Source organism: Sinocyclocheilus anshuiensis, unplaced genomic scaffold (genome assembly GCF_001515605.1).
Source record: "Sinocyclocheilus anshuiensis isolate Anshui unplaced genomic scaffold, SAMN03320099.WGS_v1.1 scaffold688, whole genome shotgun sequence".
NCBI classification, from domain to species: domain Eukaryota; kingdom Metazoa; phylum Chordata; class Actinopteri; order Cypriniformes; family Cyprinidae; genus Sinocyclocheilus; species Sinocyclocheilus anshuiensis.
In genome coordinates, this window is record NW_015555748.1 from 258,836 (window position 1) to 285,216 (window position 26,381).

At 36.6% G+C, this 26,381-nt stretch overlaps 1 protein-coding gene across 1 annotated transcript in view; it reads right to left on the reverse strand.

Moving 5' to 3' along the window:
• itga11b (integrin, alpha 11b) overlaps nucleotides 1–22,678 on the reverse strand; it is a 53,906-nt gene extending 31,228 nt beyond the window's left edge. The window contains exons 1-7 of the mRNA XM_016467292.1: nucleotides 22,574–22,678; nucleotides 13,827–13,938; nucleotides 6,956–7,079; nucleotides 4,147–4,148; nucleotides 3,066–3,261; nucleotides 2,748–2,910; nucleotides 509–579 (exon numbers count right to left, since the gene is read on the reverse strand). Of these exons, the coding sequence (XP_016322778.1) occupies nucleotides 509–579; nucleotides 2,748–2,910; nucleotides 3,066–3,261; nucleotides 4,147–4,148; nucleotides 6,956–7,079; nucleotides 13,827–13,938; nucleotides 22,574–22,634 (729 nt within the window). The 5' untranslated portion in view covers nucleotides 22,635–22,678. The remainder of the gene's footprint in view (nucleotides 1–508; nucleotides 580–2,747; nucleotides 2,911–3,065; nucleotides 3,262–4,146; nucleotides 4,149–6,955; nucleotides 7,080–13,826; nucleotides 13,939–22,573) is intronic.
• Nucleotides 22,679–26,381: the final 3,703 nt, after the last annotated feature.

Sequence of the window (26,381 nt, forward strand, 5' to 3'; positions counted from 1 at the left end):
CAACAGTGAAAAAAAATGTTATTTTTCTTTGGGTAAGTTGTCCTTCATCTAACACAAAAGTAGCCTTCAAACCCCTCTCCTGCATGAGATTACTCAAACCGAGAGGGAAGGTGTGAAAAATAGTCTTCCCTCAGAAGCCGGTCTAAGCTGTTTTCATGCCGCTCACAGCATGTGGAGCGGCTTCAAACATAAACAAGCCTTATTTTAATTGAAAGAGTGGCGTTCCATGCTTCTGTCGGGGCCTAAAAGGACGTGCCTCAGGTTTGTTTCCCCATGGGCACTGAGCGGTAAACGAATCAATCTATCAGTGACTCTTTAGTCTGACTGATTCCGTAGTTTCTGCTCCAGGCTAATGGAAGAGCGTTAAACTCAATCACAGAGTGCAAAGAGCAAAATAACAGCATTTCATGCACCTCGCTGAGTACGTAATATAATTCTCCGCACATTAGCGCTGTTGTCAATATTTATATTTCTTCTGTTTGGAACGGATGAAGACGCGCGTACTCACCTCTACGATATGTGAGGAAAATCCAGCTTGAGACATCTGCAGACCAAAGGCCGTACCGTTCTGGTTGGTGCCTGCAGAAAAGTAAAAAACTATTAAGAAAACTAGACTGTGGTAGTAACAATGCAAACATCACTGCAGCGATGCTAATGTGCTGCTAATGCTATGCAGTTGCTAGGGTGTTCTGAATGGTTTTTATGTTGCTATGTGGTTGCTAGGGTATTCTGAGTAGTGTTAGATGTTGCTATGTGGTTCTGAGGGGTTTTTAGCAAATTCCTATTTGGTTGCTAGAGTGTTGAGTATTTTTTATATTGCTATGCGGTTGCTAGGGTGTTCTTTCTCATTTTAGATTTTGATATGTAGTTTCTAAGGTCTTCTGAGTTGTTTTTATGTTGCTATGCGGTTGCTAGGGTGCTCTGAGTGGTTCTTATGTTGCTATGTGGTTGCTAGGGTGTTCTGCGTGGTTTTTGTTGATATGTGGTTTCTAGGGTGTTCTGAGTTGTTTTTATGTTTCTATGCGGTTGCTAAGATGTTCCAAGTTGTTTTTATGTTCCTATGTGGTTGCTGTGGAGTTCTGAGTGGTTTTTATGTTGCTATACAGTTTCTAGGGTGTTCCAAGTGTCTTATGTTGCTATGCAGTTGCTACGGTGTTCTGAGAGGTTCTTAAGTTGCTATGCAGTTGCTAAGGTGTTCTGAGAGGTTTTTATGTTGCTATGCAGTTGCTAAGATGTTCTGAGTTGTTTTTATGTTGCTATGCGGTTGCTAAGGGGTTCTTATTTTGATATGTGGTTGCTAAGGTTTTCTGAGTTGTTTTTATGGTGCTATGTGGTTGCTGGGGTGTTCTGAGTGGTTCTTAAGTTGCTATGCAGTTGCTAATGTGTTCTGAGTTGTTTTTATGTTGCTATGTGGTTACTACAGTGTTGTGAGTGGTTCTTATGTTGCTATGCGGCCGCTAAGGGGTTCTGAGTGGTTCTTATGTTGCTATTCAGTTGCTAAGATGTTCTGAGTTGTTTTTATGTTGCTATGTGGTTTCTAAGGGGTTCTTATGTTGCTATGTGGTTGCTAAGGTGTTCTGAGTTGTTTTTATGTTGCTATGTGGTTTCTAAGGGGTTCTTATGTTGCTATGTGGTTGCTAAGGTGTTCTGAGTTGTTTTTATGTTGCTATGTGGTTTCTAAGGGGTTCTTATGTTGCTATGTGGTTGCTAAGGTGTTCTGAGTTGTTTTTATGTTGCTATGTGGTTGCTGGGGTGTTCTGAGTGGTTCTTTAGTTGCAGTTGCTAATGTGTTCTTAGTTGTTTTTATGTTGCTATGTAGTTACCACGGTGTTCTGAGTGGTTCTTATGTTGCTATGCAGTCGCTAAGGGGTTCTGATGGGTTCTTATGTTGCTATGCAGTTGCTAATGCTGGGTACACACTAAAATACTTTTAAAATCTTATAAGATCTTCAAAATGTGAGAGACCACAAACATGAGGACAAAAAACAAATCCCAGATTTAACATTAGTGTGACAGACAGCACACCACACACCAACAGATTTGGTCCCGACTGTGACACGGGAAATCTCGAAAAATCTCTTGAGACTTGAGAATAAATATGTTTTACAGGACACGTTGTATAAACACTCGTGCTGTTGCCGCAAATCGACAAGCTGGTCCTCCATCTCTGCTGTCCAAATCCCAAATCCTCCAGTTGCTACGGTGTTCTGAGTGATTCTTATGTTGCTATGTAGTTGCTAGCGTGTTCTGAGTATTTTTATGTTGCTATGTGGTTGCTAGGGTGTTGTGAGTGGTTCTTATGTTGCTATGTGGTTGCTAGGGTGTTCTGAGTTGTTTTTATGTTGCTATGCAGTTGCTACGGTGTTCTGAGTGATTCTTATGTTGCTATGTAGTTGCTAGCATGTTCTGAGTATTTTTGTTCTGAGTGGTTCTTATGTTGATATGTGGTTGCTAGCGTGTTCTGAGTGGTTCTTATGTTGCTATGTAGTTGCTAGGGTGTTCTGAGTAGTTCTTATGTTGCTATGTGGTTGCTAGGGTGTTTTGAGTGGTTCTTATGTTGCTATGTAGTTGCTAGGGTGTTCTGAGTATTTTTATGTTGCTATGTGGGTGCTAAGGTGTTCTGAGTGGTTCTTATGTTGCTATGTGGTTGCTAGGGTGTTCTGAATGTTTTTTAGAATGTTGCAGTGTGGGATATGGGTTAAATATGAGATTATGACTATGTTTAAGATGTATTCATTGAGTTCTACCCTCCAAGCTGAAGATCTTCTCTCCCAGAGCATCGACGATATCCTTGAGTGCAGACTCATCAGTGACGCTGAAGAAGTGCTCCTCAGGATCGGTGGCGATGAACTTGATTTCCCTCAGAAAAGCTTCAGGATTGATCCCTCGCCGATTATAGTAGCCAAGAACCTGGAACGGAATTGGACTATCTGAACTATGCTCACCTGTTCAACCTGTGCACCTGTTTGAACACAACTCAAGTATCTGAGTCACATGACCGACGGAGAAGAGTAAACCTGAAGAACACATCTGGAGGATTCTACTGGAAAGAGGCATTAACTCACCGCAATACCATACAAGGTGATATTATCCTTCTCACTTTCCTCCACGACTTTCCGTAGGTTTGGGCTGTCGTGCGATTCTCCATCAGTGATGACAATCATGACTTTCTTGGCGTCTGGGCGACCTCCGTGTTTGAATGCTTGTGTTCTGTTATAAATACATAGACAACGACATGTACACACAGTGCTGGGTAGATTACTTACAAATTGTAATCCATTACTGATTCCAAATCACATGACAAAAATTGAAGTTAGTAACATAACCCATTACATTACGTATTTTAGGTAATATAATCAAACTACTTTTAGATTACTTTTGACCTATCTCATTTTTCACATTGATTTCCAAAACTGGGGTTTGTGAGTTTCACGAAAAGCTAATAAATAATTAAATCATAATTAATGTAAAATTAAAATAAATAATTGTAAAATGACAACAGTTAGAATAAAACTCTTACTAAAAAAAGATAAAATATTTTATTTGTTAACCTGAATGTCATGTGATGATTAACCAACATCAGAGAACCTTGAACATGCAAATGTTTTACTTAATTATGAACTTATTATTTAAAATCTCAGGGGGACATCAAGTAAATATATTAGGTGAAAGACGTTCGGCTGACAAAAAAAAAAAAGGTTGGCAATAAGAAATAACATGAATGTGCAATGTGTATGAAAGAGAAGCCTTTCAAAGAGTGTTTTAAAATGTAATATAATTTAATTACAAGTACTTAATTTTTGGAATCTGATTACGTAATCCAGATTACATGTAATCAGTTCCTACCCAGCACTGTGCACATGTACATTTTGTTGAAAGTGAAAAAGTGAAAACGCGTGAATCACACATTGTTTCAGCTCTGTTTTAACTCCAGTTGAGTTTTGATAATTAAATTCATGCATACAAAGAGATTAAATTTTTTAATGAATTTGTCTGTTTAACATGATTTGTGTTATGAGTGTTTAAAGTCTTATGAGTTTATCCAAAATTACTCTCCATTTTAGTGTGATTTATGCAATTGCAAAACATCTCGACTCCAATTCCAATTTGAGTTGAATGAAAGCTTATTTCCGCCAGAATACAAACATCTAAAAAAGGCAATTGTGACGTCTAATCTCACAATTATTACTTTCTTCTTACAATTGTGAGTTTATCTCACAATTCTCAGAATTAAGAGTTTACATCTCGCAATTTGGACTTTTTTTTCTCAGAAAGTAGTTATCAGAATGTGCTCAGGTCAGGTGTCTAAACATTTTTTGGGGGAAAACAGAATTGCGTGCTGTAAAGTCAGAATTCTAAAAAAAATGAGATTAAAAGTCACAAGTACCATTTCTTTTCAATATATGTTTATATATTAAATATATTTATTTATAATATAAATTATATGATAAACAGCCGAACGGCAAGAGAAAATTGAGAGAGAAATTACAAAATGTTTTGTTACATTACACCTTTTTTAAGCTTAAATGGGGTCATTGGATGCTAAATTCACTTTTACAAGTTGTTTGAACTGAAATGTGTTGGCAGTGTGTGTAAACAACCACCCTATAATGATAAAAATCCACTCAGTGGTTTTTATTTAATCCCTATAAATAATATCCCCTTTCTCAAATCAAGCCGTTCTCAGGTTCTTGGCTGTGTGATGTCACACAAATCCTGGCCCCTCCCATAATCGTTGATTGACACTAGTGTTTTACCTTAGACCTGAGTGAGCTGTCATCAGTCCACCATTGTTTCACCGCCGGAGCAGATGTAGACAAGAATGGCTCCTAAGCGATTGAGGTGTTTTGTTGTTGGATGTAATAATGAACATAGCAGTCATCATTTACTCCCAATATCTGAGCCACTGAAGATGCAGAGGATTACTTTTGTTTTTGAAGAGAATGCGCCCCCGATCTACCTAAATGCGTTTATGTTTGCGCGAATCATTCGTGATTCAGCTTCACCTTCAGCTTTTATGAATCTTTGCAAATCGCCTTTCCTAATAACGTGCTAGTTAGCAAGTTCCGCTGCTAAATGCAGCTAAAAGTTTACAGTCTCATGAGAACGGCTCGTCACCCAATGGAAGAGAGGGGCGGGGCCAGCAGAGCTCATTAGCATTTAAAGGAACATGCACTAAAACGGGTTGCTGTGCAGAGCTGTTTTTGACAGGGTGAAAAGGGTGTTGTTTTACACTACCATTGAGAAATTTTAATCAAAGTATGTTAAAGACTTTTCATTAAGACCCTAAAGCATCATATTAACTTGTGGAAAATGGGCATCCGATGACCCCGTTAAGTCTTTCCCTGCCATTGACAGAATTTTTCAGCTTTCCGTATTTTCACTGATAGGAGGCGCTATTACACATCTTCTGAAAGAGTACTGAATCTCTGGATCAAAACACAGGGAAGAAGAAGCAGAAACAAGTAAATGCGTATGTAGATGCATATGTAAAATAATGTGATCATCAAACATTAAAGGGCACCTATTATACAAAATCCACTTTTACATGGTGTTTGGACATAAATGTGTGTTGGCAATGTGTGTACACAACCACCCAACAATGATAAAAATCCACCCATTCTTTATTTTTTAATCCCCATTAAACCAAATCCATCTCACTAGGCCTACTCTTTTGGTGCTCTAAGCAATATGACATCACATTGCATAGGGCCGGGCCACGGCGGCTGATTGACAGCCCTGCATTGCTATAGTTTCCGCCCTCAGAGGTTGTATGCTGTTCTCCATTTTCTCCGCTCTTGAGCAGCTATAATGTCAACAATGTCTCGTAAGCAATCCCGATGCTCTGTGTTTGGATGTAAGACTGAACATAACATGGCTGAACATGCGCCACTGAGGACACAGTGGATTACTTCTATTTTTCAAGGTAATACGCCTCAAAATCTACCTAAATACGTTTATGTCTGCGCAGATCATTTTACTCCAGACTCTTTTGTGAATGTCATGTCGTTATAGTGCTTAGCGTTTTAACTACTTGGCGTTTTTGTGTGCATACATTAGCAAAGCATTTTAATTGATCAGTGGCGCGCTTGTGAGATTAGTTCGTGGTCGTGTGGCTCGGTCAGTTGAAATTGACAGGTCAGCGCGGCGCAAGCTCTGTAACATCGCACTGTTTCGTCTCACTTTCAGTGCATTTGGCTTCCCATATGTACGGCTGAACACCGGTTCTCTCGCTCTATTATGTTGCTTCTACCTGCTGCTTATTGCAGTAGGTATGCAAAGCAGAGAGACGTATACACGATGCCCTCTTCTGGAGACGGGGCGGGAATATGCAGCTCATTTGCATTTAAAATGATACACACAAAAACAGCTATTTTTAGTCATGCCTCAAAAATGACATTTTCCAGATGTTATAATAAATGATCTGTGGGGTATTTTGAGCTGAAACTTCACAGACACATTCTGGGGACACTCAAGACCAATATTACATCTTGTAAAAAGGAGCATAATAGGTGCCCTTTAAATAGCATATAAATTAAAACTGACTAAAGTTACCGAATGAAATGTCGATCCAGGAAGTGTTTCAGGACTGTGAAGATTTGGGGGTCTTGATGGAAATGATCTACTCCATCTGTTTTTTGATCATCGTTCTGAATCAGATCCAGATGTACTCTTTGACGAAATGTGATTTTCGTAGCTTTTTGTTCGAAATGTTTGCTTTTTTAATGAAATTTAGGATTAGGGTATTTATAAAAAAAGAACGCATGAAGCTAGAATAAAATTGTTTGAAAGCAGAGGCTCTGTTCTTTCTTTTGACATATAGTATTGCATGTTGCATAAAAAATATTTTGGGGGCCATGCAATTTTTGTGAAGATGATTAAAAATGCTGGCAGTGGCTGCCAACATTTTATTTTTAATGCTGGCAAGGAAAGAGTTAATATTGAGGCGTCAGACGGGTGATATGATACCTAAATGCAGTCGCGTGCAGTTTGTGGCGGGTTTGCCGTCTAGTGGACATCTGTAGACGTCACCTGTCTGGTGTTCACCGCTGCTCTCAAAGGGAGCTCCAACCAGGAGCCTGAAATACAAGAATATTCATCCTCAAATACTTATACAACATGCATTATTTGATCAGGGTTAATCGTTTGATGTAATCTTCAATTATGCATCATGCTTTATTAAAATCTAATTTGGCGTATTTGGTTTTTCTAATGCACTATTACAGCTTTAATTGTTGTTTTTTATTTAAGAAAAACATTGGGAATAAATTGGTGAACAGTAGCAGCTGACTCCAAACAGCCATTTTATGAGAAACACAAACAGTATCACAAGTTCAACATTCCAGCTGCGCTCCAGTCGAAGTCATTCACTCCCTGATAGGAGGAAAACGCCACATGAGCCCAGCAGCAGGGAACTGCTAAGCAGATTTTTCCAGCTTCTGAGGTACCTCTGAGACGGAGCCAATACCAGAAACCAACAGCAAACTCAGTAATGCTGTTCGTGTTGAGATCAAGACGTTTAGAACTGCGACAACAAACCACATCCCAGAGTTTGGCCTGTGAAATCCATCCATGGCAATGTTTACATTCCTCCACTGCCACTGCGACCTACAGCCGTGTGTTTTGAATCACAGAAATGTCAATTTGTGCTCCTGTCATATAGTCAATATGGGAAAAAAACAGCATAAACTAGTCTGAGGTGGTTTGTTGGTCTTAACTGTTCAACAAAGTGGTTTTCAGTAGTCAGGATGGTGTAGTTTGATAGTTTTACCTACAATCTTGAATCAGAAACATTGCTTTCAGTCAATTTGTGCTCTTGTCATATTGTCAGTGCGAAAACCCCCCCAGCATAAACCAGTCTAAAGTGGGTTGGTGGTTTTAACTGGACACCAGGGTGGTTTTCACTAGTCAGGATGGTCTAGTTTGATGGTTTTATAGAGGTTTTGGGCACTTAAACCAGCTAAGCGAGCTTAAAAACAACTAAACCTACCAGCAAAAAACCAGCAAACTACCTTATTATGGTGTAAAGGTGGTTTGTTGGTTTTATCTGGCCAGCAGTGTGTTTTTCATTAGTCAGTAGGTCTAGATTGATGGTTTTATTTACAACCATGTGTTTTGTATGACAGAAACGTTACTGTCAGTCAATTTGCAAACTTGTCATATTGTTCATAAAACAGCATAAATCAGTCTAAGGTGGTTTGCTGGTTTTAATTCACCACCAGAGTGGTTTCAGCTAGTCAATATGCTCTAGTTTGATGATTTGGGACCCTGGAGCACAAAACCAGTATTAAGTCGCTGGGGTATATTTGTAGCAATAGCCAAAAATACATTGTATGGGTCAAATATGCATTGCTAAGGACTTCATTTGGACAACTTTAAAGATGATTTTCTCAATATTTTGTTTTTTTTTGCCCCCCTTTAGATTCCAGATTTTCAAATATTTGTATCTCAGCCAAATATTGTCCTATCCTAACAAACCATACATCAATGGAAAGATTATTTATTCCGCTTTCAGAATATATATTTTTTTTCAAAATTGACACTTAAGACTGGTTTTGTAGTCCAGGGTCACATTTTAGATAAGTTTTGGACACTAAACCAGCTGAAAACCAGCAGGCTGAGAAACCAACTAACTCTACTAAGTCCAGCAAACCATTAACCATTGGTTAAAACTAGTCATTTAAGCAGGCTAATTAATTTGCTGTATCCATTGGTAAATGAATTAATATGGCAATTTTTCAGTACAATGTAAAGTACACTGTAAAGATGAGTTTTCAAAATAAAACAGATTATTGGAGTACGTTTTACAAGAAAATACTATTTCAGTTTTTCTACTTTAAAATTTCACCGTTAAAAATGTATTTAGTGTGTTTCTTGCCGTTTCTTTGTAATTGTTTGTGAAAGTTACTAGCAAATTCTGAGTGAAAATTACCCGTTTTTTTTTTTTTTTAGCATACCATAGTAGGATTTGTTTTTGCTTTAAGTCACATGACGGATTGCATTTGATTTCGGGATGTTCAGCACTCTTAGTTCCCACAATGCACCACTTTCTGAACGTCAGTCATTATTGGAATGTACCGTTACACTTTGGCACCTGTAGTGAAGGTTTAGTCTATCCTGAGGCAAAGTTATTTGAGGAACGTCAAGTTAAACCCAGTCGTTTTTCCAAGCCACCCGATGCTAATACAACATGCCAGGGCTTTCAGAATAAATTGGAGCTCAACATCTTAAAGGATGACAGACCATTTGAACAGTCCTAAACAACCTGAAGTATCCCAGCATACTCCTAAATGAATAATTTAGAATTTGTTTACTAATTTTCATGTCGATCCAAACCTGTATGCTGCCTTCCATTTACATTGTAATAGAAGCTAGCACACTAATTGCTCTGTGAATCCATCCAGTCATATGTATTTTATTCAGTTGGGGTTTCCACACTGCAATGAAAGAGTACATTTTATCCTACACTCTAAAAAATGCTGGGTTGTTTCAACCCAACTTTGGGTCAAATATGGACTAACCCAGCTGTTGGGTAAAATTTTTCAATGACATTTTTAACCCAAAAGTTGGGTTAGTCCATATTTGACCCAAAGTTGCGTTGAAACAACCCAGCACTTTTTAGAGTGTATAATGATATTTTGGGTTAGCAGCAAACTATATGGTTGCAAAATGGTGGAGAAACAGTGCAAAGGCTTGTGATCACTCTGACAGATTCACTTTCAAAGCACTGCATTTTGTGTTCATCTGCTTCTCCCATTTGCTCCTTTTTACATTGACTATCACTCTATATAGACTAATACAATCAGATACAACAGTCATTTTTCAAATATTTTTTTACAATATATACTGATAAACTGAACATTCACTTCAATGGTATGAGTAAACATTAGGACTGATTACTGAAAGCCATAGGTTCAAACACAATCAAGAGTTGACTGATAAACTCACTAAACAGTTGCACCAGATTTGAGGACAGTATTTCAGTAATCACTTCTAGTTCAACTTTTCCAGGTATGCTACACTGGTATCTACTGTACATTGCGGCATATGCACTTAAAGCATAATGCACTTAAACATTCTCTTTTTATTATCATTCTCTTTTTTCTAGCACAAACAAATGAACTTGCAATGCAAATGAGGCTCATTATAGTATGCACCTTGTTCACAAAAGTTTGCACTGTTTGCATTTAGATGTATGCATTTTATCCAAAGCAAATTACATTGCATTTACTGGGAATCAGACAGTTGTTTTGTTTAAATGAATTGTTTATATATATATATTTCTGTTAAAACAGCCAGTTGCATTTGGCTGTGTTTTGCAACACTGCCTGATCTGCGTAATTTTGTGTGCTAAAACAATGCAGACAGCATATGCAAATGAAGGCTAACAGCACGTTCAATTCATTTTAAGATAATTTTCCCGTGTCCGACTCTAATCCGTTTAGTTCTTTGTTGTCTGAACCGCAAAAACTGTGCGAAATCCATAGTTCCTACAAACCCAATCCAAACCATATTTGTATGTGGTCTGAAATCTGATTAAAATTGGAATTTTAGAAATGCATTTCAGTCTAAACAGTACAATCAGATTAGTATTAGTTGTAATATCCTGGATATTGCCTTCGCTGTATTGCATTTACTGGGAATCAGACAGTTGTTTTGTTTAAATGAGTTGTTTATATATATATTTCTGTTAAAACAGCCAGTTGCATTTGGCTGTGTTTTGCAACACTGCCTGATCTGCGTAATTTTGTGTGCTAAAACAATGCAGACAGCATATGCAAATGAAGGCTAACAGCACGTTCAATTCATTTTAAGATAATTTTCCCGTGTCCGACTCTAATCCGTTTAGTTCTTTGTTGTCTGAACCGCAAAAACTGTGCGAAATCCATAGTTCCTACAAACCCAATCCAAACCATATTTGTATGTGGTCTGAAATCTGATTAAAATTGGAATTTTAGAAATGCATTTCAGTCTAAACAGTACAATCAGATTAGTATTAGTTGTAATATCCTGGATATTGCCTTCGCTGTCTGAACAAACGGATCTGATTTCAGCACTTGCACAGTGACGGTGCAGACGGTCAGCCCTAAATATTGGATTTGAAAAACTAATCGGAATTGGGTGCAAAGCCACTTCACGTTCTTTCAGGAGCTGAAATAATGTACTTCTGTGTGTCACTTCTGATAAAAGCATCTGCTGATGACATTAGCTAGAAACCCAGCTGAAATATAGACTGATGTTGTTCTTAATCGTGCATATCGGAAAATGTTGACATGTGGATACCAATATCCCTAAAGTATACTATAAATTCTTCATTTAAGCTCATGAGTTATGCTGAGGAAATGTATCACTGAAACAGAATCAGCAACTAGTACTTTTTAGTGTTTACCATTAATGTCAACCAATTTTATGACCGTAATGTGATGTATTTTTATATGAAACAGGAGACTGCCATTTTTTTGTTTGTTACAAACACACAGCTTTTGTCTTCTCCAGATGTTAACTGATGGACTGGAGTGGTGTGGATTACTTATGGATTATTGTGATGTATTTATCAGCTGTTTGGACTCTCATTCTGACGGCACCCATTCACTTCCATTGGTGAGCAAGTGATGAAATGCTACATTTCTCCAAATCTGATGAAGAAACAAACTCATCTACATCTTGGCTGAACTGAGGGTGAGTACATTTTCAGCAAATGTTCATTTTTGGGTGATACTATATATGTAAAAGAGGTGCTTTTTATTCGGTAGAATTTAACAAAACATCCAGTCACTCTTGCATGTAAACTAGGGCTTGACTAAAACAACAGGGGGTCATTTTTTGAATAGTGTGCAAAACTTAACATAATCATTTTAGATGCATGTGTTTTTAAGAGCTAAAATATTTTATGCATTAGTGCATGAAGCAAAAGTGTCCTTTAATTTTTTGTGACATTCTACAGAAATGGAAAAACAGCATTCCTCTCGGCTCTGCGCAGTAAATCGCATTCCAGAGGGAAGCGCGCGCCACATGGTTTGTCTTGCGATGGGATGCACAGGAGGGGGTTTGGGAATTACAAGCCACAAAACACATACTTTCCAGAGCTCGCGCTCGCAGACGGGTCGAGACAAGTGCAAATACTTTCCACTTATTTACCTGTGCACATCAAAGGCCCCCAGGTTTCTCAATGCTGGGGGACCACGAGTTCTCCATCAGTGATGACAAACCTCAGGATTAAATAACAGGAAGCTGACGTCCGGATTCGGTGGTTTTGGTGCCGTGGGAGTTTGGTTAACGATGTGTATTCTTTTGTGTACCTGGGCTTTTATGAGTCAAAAACAATACCCTGTGTTTTAAAGGTTGTAAACTGTGAGCATGTAATATTTAGGACTAATTGATTAGCTTTAACATACGTTCCGGTAAAGACTGGCTGGGTTACAGTAATGCCATTACTTGCTTATGACGTCACATTCTGCATAGCAGCAATTATACATGCACCTGGTCCTAAAATGTATGTTTAACATCGTGGTCTAAATCTGATTTAATTTTATGCATATTAGTATATGCAATTTTTCATAGCCACATACTCAGTCAGGCTTCATAAAGTGTGAAAAACTGAAACATTGCGTTTCTTTCAAAACATTGATCCGTCAACTTCGTAGTCAACCAATCGTGATTTTGGGGCGGGACTTGTCTGTTTGCCTGACCAATAATAAAAGGGTTGGAAATACTGGAGAATTAATGCAATACAATTTTAAATTACACACTTTTGTGGTGTAGAATAAACATTGTAAATGAAAAATTATTAAGAAATTGTATTGACATATAGACTGAAAAAAAGTCAATATTAACATAGTGTTTCCTACTGGTTTCCTTTTTTTGCAGCGGATCATATTTTTAATGTTGGAAAATATGGTTTGTTATTGACTAACCTCACTTTGTTTGCAAAAATAGCGCTATAGGATGAGCAGCACCACCACTAACGCATATATAAACATTCTTGAATTTCTATGAATTATAATCCATAACCCTGAAATTGAAAAGACTAAATGTCCACAGTTATGACTCACTTGCTACTATGAACATATGTTATTGGTTGTGAATGGTTTTGCTTATTGCTTATTTAATTTCCCATGAATTTGCGCAGATGCAACTGAAGTACGTTGCGTCGGGAGAACCGCAGTTTGATTTACTTCAGTAAGAGCGATTCGTCTTCCTGCTGGGAGAGTTTCAAGGTCGATTCTGAGACTGTGTGTTTGCCAGCAGACAGCAGAACCATGAGCACGATCGCATTTCACAACAGTATTTCATCGGAAAAAAATGATGGATGAAACTGTTATTAATTATTGCTGAACTTCTGCCTTTCTCTATAATGTCTCGATTGTTTCTTCTAGGCAGCCATGAGAGAGAGCAAATCAAGAAGTTTCTCCTTAAGGAAAAAGTCAAACTGTGCTTAGATGTGCCAAGATATGAAAGTCAGAGATCTCAATATGAACTCAAACATTTCTCATCAAATGGTCTGAGCTGCTCTACATTCATTTTATAGTTCTGTACTCATACTGTGTGACAACGAATGACTCATTTGTGTCTTTTTTTTTAAATTATTCACACATTTTAGAAGAAACATCTGTGACGATGTTGATTCTTCAGAGAAGCATGGCTGCGAACTCCATCTCATGAGTTATGAAAGAGTAACATCAGAGCTGTAAAATGTTAATTCGGGAATGTTTTCTCAGGCCTATGAAACTCAAACTGGGAATATAAAATCAAGGTTGCCATCAGGTTTTCATACAGAGCTGGTTTTGATGATCTTTACAGATCAGTTTCTGAAGATGCAGTCTTACCATTTCTGCCCGTCTGCCTCGTGTTGTTGAACTGTATATCCAAACTGAGCCTCCTTCGAACCCTTGATGATTTTTGCATGTCTGGTGTCAATATTAAAGCAGGTCCACCGCCCTGAAATAAACCCAAACAGCTTTTCAATTTAATTCAGTTGGCAGTAAATGGATTAAAGTCATGGTAAATACTTTACCATTTGTAGACTGTTACATGCTTATATGCAAAACTATTGGGCCCTATTTTAACGATCTAAGCGCATGGTCTAAAAGGGCTGTCCCTATTCTCTTAATGAGTAATGGGTGTGTTTTGGGCATAATGTGCAATAAACCAATCAGAGTCTCATCTCCCATTCCCTTTAAGAGCCAGTTGCGCTCCCGCCATGGCGGATTTGCTATTTACACGGCGGAATTTGCAAGTGCAAAGACACAACGCGTCTCCAGAGAGGAAACGGATCTGCTCGTGCGCGAGCAAATAGGTAGCCTAATTCTGATACATGCAGTGACTATCCATTATGACATGTAGGCATTTTTATATTTATGTAGCCTACACAATAATAATCTTTTACATTGTAATTCTTTAATTTGTAATATTTGGCATGTTTGCGTGCTGCTGCGCGTTCCTGTGTGTGTAATAAGCAGAGTGTACGCACGTTGTGAACCCGCCTATAGGCGCATATTACTAACGCGCTCTTTAAATAACAGAAACATACTGTGCCATTAACTTTAGGCCAGGTTTTAGTTGGTCAATGGCACAGTCTATTTCACTTGCCTCAAAATAGCAACACACCAGCAATGCGCCTGAACATACCTCGTTTTCAGGACAGCACGTCCATGGGCACACAAATGAGTGCAAATGCATGAAAATGATATCTGTGTCGGGCTAAAACTAGCAAAAAAACACTTGCGTCGCGCCTGGCGCCGCATTGCGCCGCATTGCGCCGGGTGTATGATAGGGCCCATTGTTTTTTCATGCATCAGTTTGAAAGTTTTGGGTTATTTAAAAAAAAAAATTCACGTAAATTGACTTCTTTTAGGCTAGTGGAAAGAAAACATCCAAAATACACATTTAAGTGTTTATTTTATTGGACTTTATTTACTTGTGTATGTATGTTATTTACTTGTGTCAATTACAAATCAGACCTTTTCGCTTCAGCAGTACTTACATACACCAAACTTAACTGTTTTTTTTCCCTATCTACAGTGGTTTCAGTCTAAAATTATTAGAAACATATTCTGTAGGTTTTTACTGAGTTTTTTTTCAAATATATCATTCTTATGGTATATATTTAACATTTTACTTCTATAAACATGGTAAACATGTTTGTTTTCTGTCTGTCGACAGTATTTTCTGGTATATGGAGTGATAAAAAAAAGAGAACCAAAATCCCCATAAAAACCTTTAACTCTTAAAGTTCAACAAAATGAAAGAAAATTGATCTTGCCTTCTAATGTGAGCACTAGGAATAGTGATGCTTGTCTTAGCAAATGCTTTTTGGCATAAATACTGTGAAACTGCATCACTCACATTAAGAGCCACTGATAAAAGGTCTAAATGTTACAATACGTCTAAGGAACGCTTATTCTATTCTTGTGCTGTTTTAAAGGAGGCACAATTTATCTCACATAGTCCACAAAGATGATAAACCGTCAATGAGACCACATGAGACCACAACGAGCAGGAGGGAAAAATTGAAGCTAAACGCCATCGGCAGCACATATCAAAGGAAATTCTGCGTCCTGTGATGGTCTATTCACATCCCTCGGCTTCTAGCATCCCCAGCCTCTGGATTTCATTTAAATGTTTTTTAGGAAAGGTCACTTGGATGGGAAGCAAGAATATGGTATCATAGAAGTGATGTCACATCGCCTTTCGAGTTTAATTTCCTGGGGAAACGTTTCCCTTGACAGGGAAAAAAAAAAAAGGAAAAAGGGTCAGTCATATTTCCTCCATATTCTTCTCTTTTTCTCAGCAGGATGAAAAGTCCCAAAAAAGAAAGAAGCCCAGGATGAAAAGTCATCACACTTAAAAAGACGCATTGGCCTGTTGTGAAGCCAACAAAAAATGAAAATATGTTTCTCACATTCACAGTCTCGTTGATTGTGGAATGCGTTTTGGAGAGTGTCGTTTTGTCTTATAGACAGGGATGTTCTGGCCTCAATACAAGATATAACGGTAGTTTTTGTGGTGTAATGTGTTACCACAGAAAATAATATTCGCTTATCCATCAGATTTGCTTAAAAAAAAAAAGTAAAATCACGACTATGGGGTCATGCACTTTGAAGATTTTGACGTGAAGCTCTTTTTTTAACGCTTGAATGAATTCCTCCAGACAAAAATGGTATTTGAACTCTAAAGCATAATTTTAGACAACTGATCTAGGCCAATAAAATTTTTGCTATTTGTGGTTCTTGTTGGTCCATTGGCTATCCGTTAACATTTCCGCTCATTTCAGCATGGAAGTGCCAAGAACATGCTGAACATTTTTGTTGGTGAGCACTCAGTTCTAGACTGATGTTTTTGAGCCAATCACCTGAGTCGTAAATGTATGTGACCTAATAATTCTACAGCCACAGGAAAATGACATTGGCGCCACGTGAACACACGTAACCCGAATCACAAACTAGCGACTATTCTGTGACGTCAAAGACAGCAGATCATTCAGTGAGGGTGAGTAAATGATTTTTGTGTGACCTATCCCTTTAAATCGTATTCAGGGTTATTTCAGTAGTATTTACATGCTATAATTAATAGTGTTTATTACTAATTTGAATTAGCTTTTATTTTTAAATGCAAATTTCCTTAAAATTTTCAAGTCTTAGTAATTTTTAATGCACATTATTTGTTTTAATATTTAGAATTATTTTTATTTGAGTTTTACTACTTCACCTTCAATTTTTTTCAGTTAGTTAAGGCAACATTTCTCATTTTTATCTTTTTTTTTTTTTTTTTAAGTTTTTCATCTAATATTTATATTTTATTTTATTTCAGCTTTATTTCAGTTAACTATATATATATATATATATTTTTTTTTTAGTATTTTTAGTTTTAGTAAACAGTAACAACACTGCTTGAATTGAAACCAGACTCCTATCTTGGGGAATATGAGGTGAAGCGGTTGTGAAGTCAGCCAAGACCTGCGGCTAAATTACAGCCAGTTTACAATAGTAATGACTATAGTGAATGTTATGTGCTCAGATGCTCTTGATTCTTGAGAAGATCTGGTGACATTAGAGTCATTTTTCATGTGTGATTCACATAAACGATTCACATGTGTTTTCATTCAAACAGAAGCCCCAGTAGTTCTCAGATCATTCATTATTCTGTCTGGATAAAGCTGGTTGGTTGAGCAACCTTACTGTATTAAAATACACATATACTGTATATTGGGTAAAATACATGCTTTTTAATTGCATTGAACCATTTTTATCAATACTTTTTCTGTTATGTTAAAAAAAAGTCACAAAAAATAATAATAAAATATTCCAGTTTAAAATCATTGAATAATTTTCTCAATACGTTTAACTAGTTAATAAAATATACTGAAAGTATAACCTATTTTCTCCAGCTTCATCTACCAGATTGTTGCACTGCATTGTGGGATTGTCTTTCCATGAAGGATACTTGCAAAGTTCCCTTAAAAATGGACAAAAATGAGATTCCTTTGCATCAGGACTGCACTTATGAAGCTTTAAAATGCTGCAGCTTTGGAAAAAAGGGCTACTGAAAACCAAACTTAATTTTGAACCAACTTAGAGTTTTAGCAAACCAGCATGACTAGACTGGCAGACCTGCTAAAACCAGTTTAGTTAGAGGGTTTTTTTTTGGATTTATCTCGGCTCTTTCAGACCGGATCTGGCTTGGATGAGAAGTTAATCAACGACCAACACTTCGGGCCAGAAATGAACCAGACATTACACTCACATGGCAAGTGACTGCGTAAGATTCCAGCATGGTAAAGTCGTCACCGAAGGTTTCTGGGAAAGTGCTCTTAAATTTGACTTATTGAACAGGTGGCTCTTCTGACTCATCCGAGTCTCTAGATATGGCCCAGGTCCCTCTTTAGTGTTTTTTTTCACCTGTTTCATGATCCAGCAGGTGAAAATCGCAAGTCTAATCACTTAATAAAGTAACAGCACACAAAAATAAAACTCATGACTGTGACATCCAAGCACATGAGAGGGCATAATTAGGACAAAAGTAAATATTGGAAAAAGGGGGACAAACTGTGGTTTTGATTAAGCTGAAAGTAGGATCAAATCTCTCATATGGATGTTATCTTCTCCTCATTACTCATGATATCATGATGTAAACAGGCCCAGACACTTCCGGTGTCATCAGCCAATCAGATCTCTGATCACCGTGGCGACGAAAACGAAGATAACCATCTCTATAAGTATTTAAATTTAATGCATCACAGTGACATTAATAAATATGCTCCTTCTTTCACATGTGTTTTGAACTAAGGATTATGCCACTTGTCATTAATGGGTGGAGAGCAGGAGTCGGGTCCTTTTTCCAAAGCATTCCTTAAAAATATCTAGCCTCAGACGTACTTTTTCCACATTGAGTCGTCTATTGTTTTTAAATGACAGTATTTTAAGAGCTCATGCTACTCAGAGACGCACGTAAACAATGTAATAACTCTGCACCCTCTGTTGGACGCCACACGCAAACACATCGCTAAAAGAAAGATGCATGTTGCTGTAATGTTACTGCAAATCCAAATCATGCATTACTCAATGGCTCCTTTTTTCAGGACACAATGACCGTTTTATTCTTTCTAAGCAAATTAAGGCATGTAGCTACAAAAGGGTTGATTTTATTGTTACCAATTGCAAATATCTAATATGTTACACTTATTTTTAAAGATTATGAATATTGTCTTGGAACCCTTTTGGGAGCCACTGCTCTTGGAAACCCATCTAGCTGAAGTTCTGGCAGGTCTAGATCGGATCGATCTGTATTTATGAGCCAAGACTTGAGGTAACCACTTCTCAGCTCATTAAAAATCCCTTACGGCATATAAATATCTTTGGGGATTCAGTTCGACAGAATTTATCTTCTCTGCATACATTTATTGTAATCGAACCCATGTATGACATGTGCCCTACTGTGTAGGTCCATTAGATGAGCAAGTGTGTAAATGGATCCAGATTGTGTGTTTGATCCAGGAACTAGATCCTGCTCATAAAAGTCCATCTGGATGAAGGTCACACAGTTCCTCTAGAGTTCCTCCATTATCAGCCTGACATTCCCAGAGCGGTAAGAAAGCTGCTGACAAAAACGTGTTCTGAGAACGTTTTGTTAACGTTCCATTTAATTGTTTTTATCGTTATTTTGGAACGTTTTTGCTTGATTATGCAAGCATTAAGGGAACGTTCCATTTTATCATGTTACAACAATTTGGTGTTACTTTTGAATGTTCTTTGAACGTTCTGAAACAAAAAGTAGCATTTAAAAAAAGATTAGACGAACATCCTACTAAAAAAAAAAAACGTTCAATGAACAATGTATAAATAATATTTCTGTGCTAAAGTTTTGAAAACATTATTAAAGACCAATTCACTTTGAACGAACGTTCTGTTTATGGAAGAATGTTTGTTCATAACTTTGGGAGAACCTTGCCAGAACGTTCCCTGTTATTTGGGATTCACTTTATTGAACTTGATATCAACTCATATGATAAGCCCCAAACCACAAGCAACTTTTGCAGAAATACCTAAAGTATAAATGTTAACACAACGCAGCATATTTCAGAACTTATAAAACATAGAATTTCTGAGATTCATCATGCTTGTTAAATAAAAATAACCCATTGAATCAGGGGCGGTTCTGGGGGGGGGGGGGGGATAAACCACAAACTACGAACGTTTTAAGGTAGCCTGAGGGGAAATCCATAGGCTATTTATTTGTGTTAAACGCGAGTAAAACATATCCTTATTTATTTTGTTAATAAATGTTCAAAGTTTAATGTTTTTTTTTTTTTTCGATTAATAATAATGAGCCATAAGCATGCATTTAAAGTAAGGGGAAAATCCAAAAACCTTACATGTATTTGTGTTACAACGCGGGTACATCAGTCTTATTCAGTGGCGTAGCAAGTCAGCCCCAGGCCCATATGCAAAAAATGTGTACGCCCCCCCCCATGTTATGGGCTCCAACTCGGTTAACTTAACTTAGTCCCTATTGTTGATTTTTCGGAAGTAAATAAAGTTACGTGAATCGTGACTATTCACAAGCTGTTTTATTTATGGTAAGCTATAGGCTAATGCTTGGAAATGTTGTTTAAAGTTTTCAAGTCCATTCATTATTTGTAGCACGCAAGCCACTCAATAATTGCAGCTTTGTGCTTTGTTACTACAAAATCTCAGCCTTCTGTCAATTCTATGATAAAATATAAACAATAAAGGTGTTTTTACGCTTTTTAATTTGTAGTGAGATAATTCGCCTTTATTATATTTAAAAATTATATTTTCCTCTTTAATATTTGCAGCACGAAATAAACATGAATATTTTAATGCATGTTGAAAAAAATCAGAACAATTGAATATAAACGAATGTCATGAATCGATCAATCAGAGTTTTAAAATAAGTCAAAAGAATGACGGATGCCACAAACTTTTTTGTTTTTTTAGAGGAGTAGGTCTATAGGTGGAATTTTCACATTAACTTCACGCAATATAACATGATTTTATTATCGTAATTTTGACTTTATTCTTCAAATATTATGACGTTAATCTTATTTAGTTATTTTTCAACATGGAACAAAAATGCTGCCATATAGGCTACTGAATGCAAACACAATTTTGGCACAGCGGCCCAAAAAAAAAACAAACAAAAAATAAATAAAAAACAAACAAAAAAAGTGAGGGGATATTTGAATTTGTTAATAAACTAATGTTTTCTGAGTCAATGTTGCAAAAATGAATTTGACGAACCTGACCCGCCATCTCCTCACTGGACGTGCTTTTAGAGAGAAATGCATCTTTACGGATTACATAATGAAAGAGTTTTTGTTTTCGATTTGAATTATTTCGTTTTAAAATAGTAATTCTATAGATATATGTATCATGTCGGTGAAGCGCTCCTGCTCAAGACCAAGACAACAGAAAGCACATCCTGTTTGTTTTCCTGAATTATTTTACAAAAGCACAGGTTTTTGTTGATATTGTTTGTGAGTGCACACAAATAAAAGTAGACACTTTACCATTGACAATTTTTAATATAACTCCGACTGGATTCGTCTGAAAGAAGAAAGTCATATACACCTAGGATGCATCGGGGGTGAGTAAAACACAGTCTAATTTTCATTTTTGGATGAACTAACCCTTTAAGGAAGATCCCCCATCTGTATGTGAATGGCAAGAAATTGTACATGATGTCTACAGTATGGAAGTGCTGACCCTTTCCTTAAGACAACAATCTACCAAAATCTCATCATACTGGGGGAGGTGGTTGAGAAGAAAAGAAAAGATTTAGTAGATGACCTATGTGTTTTTTGTTCCTTCCCTCTCTCTCTCTGTTTTGCCATTTATATGAGTTTGAAGCTCCTTAGATAAGTGATCCTTAGATCATTTTGACTCCTGATCCATAAACTGTGTCAGATGTGTAACCCTTAACATAACTTTGTATGGCAGAATCTGATCAAAATCTGAATACTCATGAATGTAGTATAAGTTATATTTGGTGACCACTGTATGTATATGTCTGTTATGTGTATAGGTTGTTCTTTAGAATGTATCCTTTTGTTCTGTATTTGTTTGAAAAAAAGGAGGAAAAAAATAAAGTAATAAAAAGATATATATATATATTGTATGGCATGACACCCATATCTGGTACTTAAGTAAAAAGAGGGTTTTTTGCATAGTTAATAGATTACACTATTAGGCTACTTTGCTCATTGCCCATTATAGATCAACTAACAATCTATAAAGGTGCAAAATGCATTTACTTACACATATTTGAGAATCGAGATATTTCATGATATAGTTAACACGTTTGGGAATATTTTGAATAAAAGAAAAAATAAAACATAAGCCTATATCAGTTATACAGTGCTATTGTGGCTGCTGTGTGTCACATGACAAGCACTGACACTACAATACAAAATCATTTGTCAGATAAATGAAACATGATGAAACATTCATTTGAGTTTAAATTGTTATAGCTTACTTGTAGAGATTGCAGTGATAAATGACATGGTGAAAAATGACTGAATGAATAATACTGAAAGTAGGTTAAAATGAATTTTAAAAGCGCAAGTGGCCCCTGCCTGGCCCCCCCAGTTACTGTGGTCTAGAACCGCCACTGCATTGAATATCTCAAAATAGTATTCTAGACAGCAGTAAGATTAGAATAAAGAGCAAATCAAGACTTTTGCCTAAATATCCACAGGTTTCTCCTGAGAAAAAATACCGGTGATCTCACATCTGTCTCCTCTAGAGTTTCAGATCTCAAGAATATCTCAAACTGCACCAAAATGTCAATATAAGCTCATATATTTCTCATGAAATAATCTGAGCACGTTCACATTCATGTTACAGCTCTCTGTTCTTACTGGATGACAACTAGTGACTCATTTGGAGCTGTTTCTCAAGAGGGACCCTAAAAGAAAACCTAGAATCAAAAACGTATATTAAGGTTTAATCAGATTTATCTCACTTGTGGAGACTGTTTTGTCCTCAAAGTCTATCACACTGATAAACTTGCTTGCGTTAGCTCACACACCCACTTTACACTCACACACACTCACCTGGCATCAGAGCGGCGACGCACAACAGAAAGATGCAAGTGTACTCCATACGTTCATACATGAATCGGTCAGTGTGTTTGTGTGTATCAGGTCCTCACAGCACGAGCAGACAGTCGGGTCTGATCGAGTCCTGAACCGCAGCAGAACTACATCTGAGAAGGAGGAGCTGACAGCTGCCTCGAGGAGGAGGAAAACGGGGCGACCGTCCTCAAACACAGAGAGAGAGTTTGGAGCAGGTACCTGACTGGCTTCTCTTGTAGTTTCCCACATACTTTAGTGCTCTTAAAGCTGCTGTATCTCTCTCTCCAGATGTGTAGCTGTGGAAAATGAAGTTCTGCAGCGCTCTGGACTTCACATCTGTCGGAAAACACAGTACACACGTTGCTGCCAGAGCTTAACGGACTTCAATAACATGGTGATTTCCACTCCATGCACTCTTTAAAAACCCCAAGAAATCAAAATTGTGGCTGTAGGGTTATTCTATTGTGGCGTCAAGCTTTAAAACACATATTTTGGGGAGTTTTGAATCTATACACTTAATTACACTTCATGCATAAAGGCAAGACACCACAGGTGAGTAGGGTAAAAAAAAAAAATTTAAGCAAACTTATAATACTTGTAATAAAAAAGAGATGTTAAGTTTAAATATGCAAGTGATGCATAATTAAATATGCACTCATTTGCTTACATTTCCAGAATATGAATCTGAACACTGTATGAAGCCAGGTTTAAAATTCTTGATCAAACATATAAGAGTTAAAAGTTTTTACTGAGAGGATTTTGGATATCTATTTTTATCACCCAGTAAATCAGAAAATACTGTCATGAGCAAGAAAAAAAAAAAAAATTTCACCATGTTTTAGTAATACAATTTTAAAGACATAAGAATAATATATGAACAAACCCCTCTATAAAAACCTTCAGAATATAGCTAGGAATAAAACTAAGTTTGGTATTTGCAAGTGCTGCTAAAGTGCAGAAACAAACTGATTTTGAGACAATTGCCTTTAAAAATATGTATTGTATTTGAAATTTGCAGCTGCAAATAGATAAAGTGCGATAATAAAATCAAGCAAATGATATATGAAAAAAAAAACTCAATAAAAACTGTGAATGTTGATGTATGTAAGTGCTGTTGATTTTTTGAGAAAACAACTTTTAAAGATCTGTATTGTGATTGAAATCTACAGACACAAGTAGATTAAAGTGCCAAAATACACTTTAAAAGTGAGCGGTGCATGCATGCAAAAGCATTGTTTTTTCCTAAAAGTATCTTGCTTCAAGCTAAAACCTTTGAACCAAAACAATGCAATGATTAGTTTGTGGTTTTGTTTGTCAAATGTGGGAAAGCAAAGTAAACAGCTGAATATCCTGGAAGCTGGTGAGGGGGATATAAAACACCGACCGCACCAAAGATGCTGCTGATTAGCCGTTCACCTTCATGCGGTGACTCAGTGCGCTTAAGAGACTCCAGACGTGACGAGATGTTTGATACGCTAGAATAACAAAGCAGGAGCTGATTAACTGCAGACAAGGTCTTTGCCGTAAGTCTCAGAGAAATTAACTTCCAGTTCACAGGAAAACTGAAGTTCAATCATCATTTACTCACCCTTATGCCATTTCAAAGCTGCACGAGTTTCTTCTGTGGAATACAAAAGATGTATGTGTCAAGGTCCTGAAAGGACATAAAGGCACCATGAAAGTATTCAGGAAGTCCTGAAGTCATCTGATAGTTTAATCTGAGGAACAGACACAAATTTATATCCGAATTCAAGGTTTTTATTGTGTTTTTTTTGTTCTTTTATTTTTGTTTTTGGGTCATTCCATAAAATCGGTGCCTTTTGCGTCCCTAAGAAATACTCGGACATAGATTTAATATAACAACGAATAAATTTGCAATTTAAAAACATAACATTACTATGTATTCTTTCATCAATATTTAATCAAAAAAGTCAATTAAATATTATTTTAAATAATTTAAATAGCATTTATGCAGGTAAGGGTAAGGTTTTTGGCCTATCCCTCACTATGATTTTTCTTTTTCAGCAGGACTTTTAATTTGCAAAATGAAGGCAAAATGATATAAACATCACATTTGCATATTGTTTTAAATATGTGACCCTGGACCACAAAACCAGTCTTAAGTTGCTTGGGTATATTTTTAGAAATAGCCAAAAAAAATAAACATTTTATGGGTCAAAATGATAGATTTTTCTTTTATGCCAAAAATCATTAGGATATTAAGTAAAGATCATGTTCCATGAAGATATTTTGTGAATTTCCTACTGTAAATATATCAAAACTTAGTTTTTGATTAGTAATATGCATGGCTAAGAACTTCATTTGGACAACTTTAAAGATGATTTTCTCAATATTTAGATTTGTTTGCAACCTCAGATTCCAGATTTTCAAATAGTTGTATCTTGTCCAAATATTGTAACAATAATATAACAAACCATACATCAATGGAAAGCTTATTTATTCAGTTTTTAGATGATGTATAAATCTCAATTTTAAAAAATTGACCCTTATGACTGGTTTGTAGTCTCATTGTTAAGCAATGTTTTTGGCACAAGTATGCATTTATTTCTATAAAATTAAAATATTTTTATTGGTGTCCCCTGATTTCATGTCAGCCCTGTTACCCTCATCAAAAACCCTTGTGAAATAATGTAGGAGGTTGCATCATCTCTCAACCAGGATTCCTACACTTAAAACACAAGCATGTTTCTCTCTCACTTCTATAATGTTCTATTTTTGATGATTTAGGAGGCTTGACTCAGTGGGGGGCATCATGCAGTGTCAATACTGTTACCATTTTTAAAATGTAAATTTAAACAATTATTTATTACATTTAATATAATCAATATCTACAAGTAAAATCCTTTCAAAGTGTACAACATGTGATTTTGTGAACTATTAGCTAGAACTTAGGAAATTAGTTTGAAATGGTCAACCCTGTTACTTTTCAGGGTAACAGGTTTTGACATGTGGGTAACAGGGATGACATTATTTAGGTGTCACCCTATTTTTAACGATTGTCTGTGTGAAATGCAAACATGTTTAAAGGTCACCCTGGGAGTAATTTTGAGCTAATGCCTATATCATTCAGTGGCATATGAGCATGAGTTACATTTTAGTTAGTGTTATTGTTATTGTTACTATTACTGTTGTTGTTAATGACCAGGATAGGATGATCAGTCTCAATAAAACTCTCTTTTCCCCCCGTAACTCATTGTCAATAATGCATCCATGTAAATTCAATTACGAACAAGAGCAGCAAGGTGACTGCAGACCTTCACCCCAGTCTTGTGATGTTCAAATAAAGTAAAAATCTTGGTCTGGTTTCAGATGATCACAGAAAGACCAAGATCTGATCATCTTCCTTGCCTAATAATTGAACCAGATCAGTATATTTGAAGTTCTGTGAGGGGACACAGACAAACAGATGGGCGCATTATCTAATTACAATACTCTTAAAACATTACATCTCTTAGAAATGTAATGTGCTAAATCAACAATGAACTGACTTAAACTGGAAAATTGACTGTTTACTATTGTCATACAACTATGCTAAGTAAGTGCAAAGTGCAAAAATTAAATTTAAAATTGTAAAACTGTACAGTATTATTTAAACAAATATGTGCAGTGTGCTTTGTGCTTACATATGATGTGATTTAAATTTTTCCTTTCTATTTGAAGTGTTACAAGCTCTTGGTGCATAAAGAAGATCTGTAAAGTTGCAAAGACTAAAGTCTCAAATCCAAAGAGATATTCTTTATAAAAGTTAAGATTCAACCACGCCTAC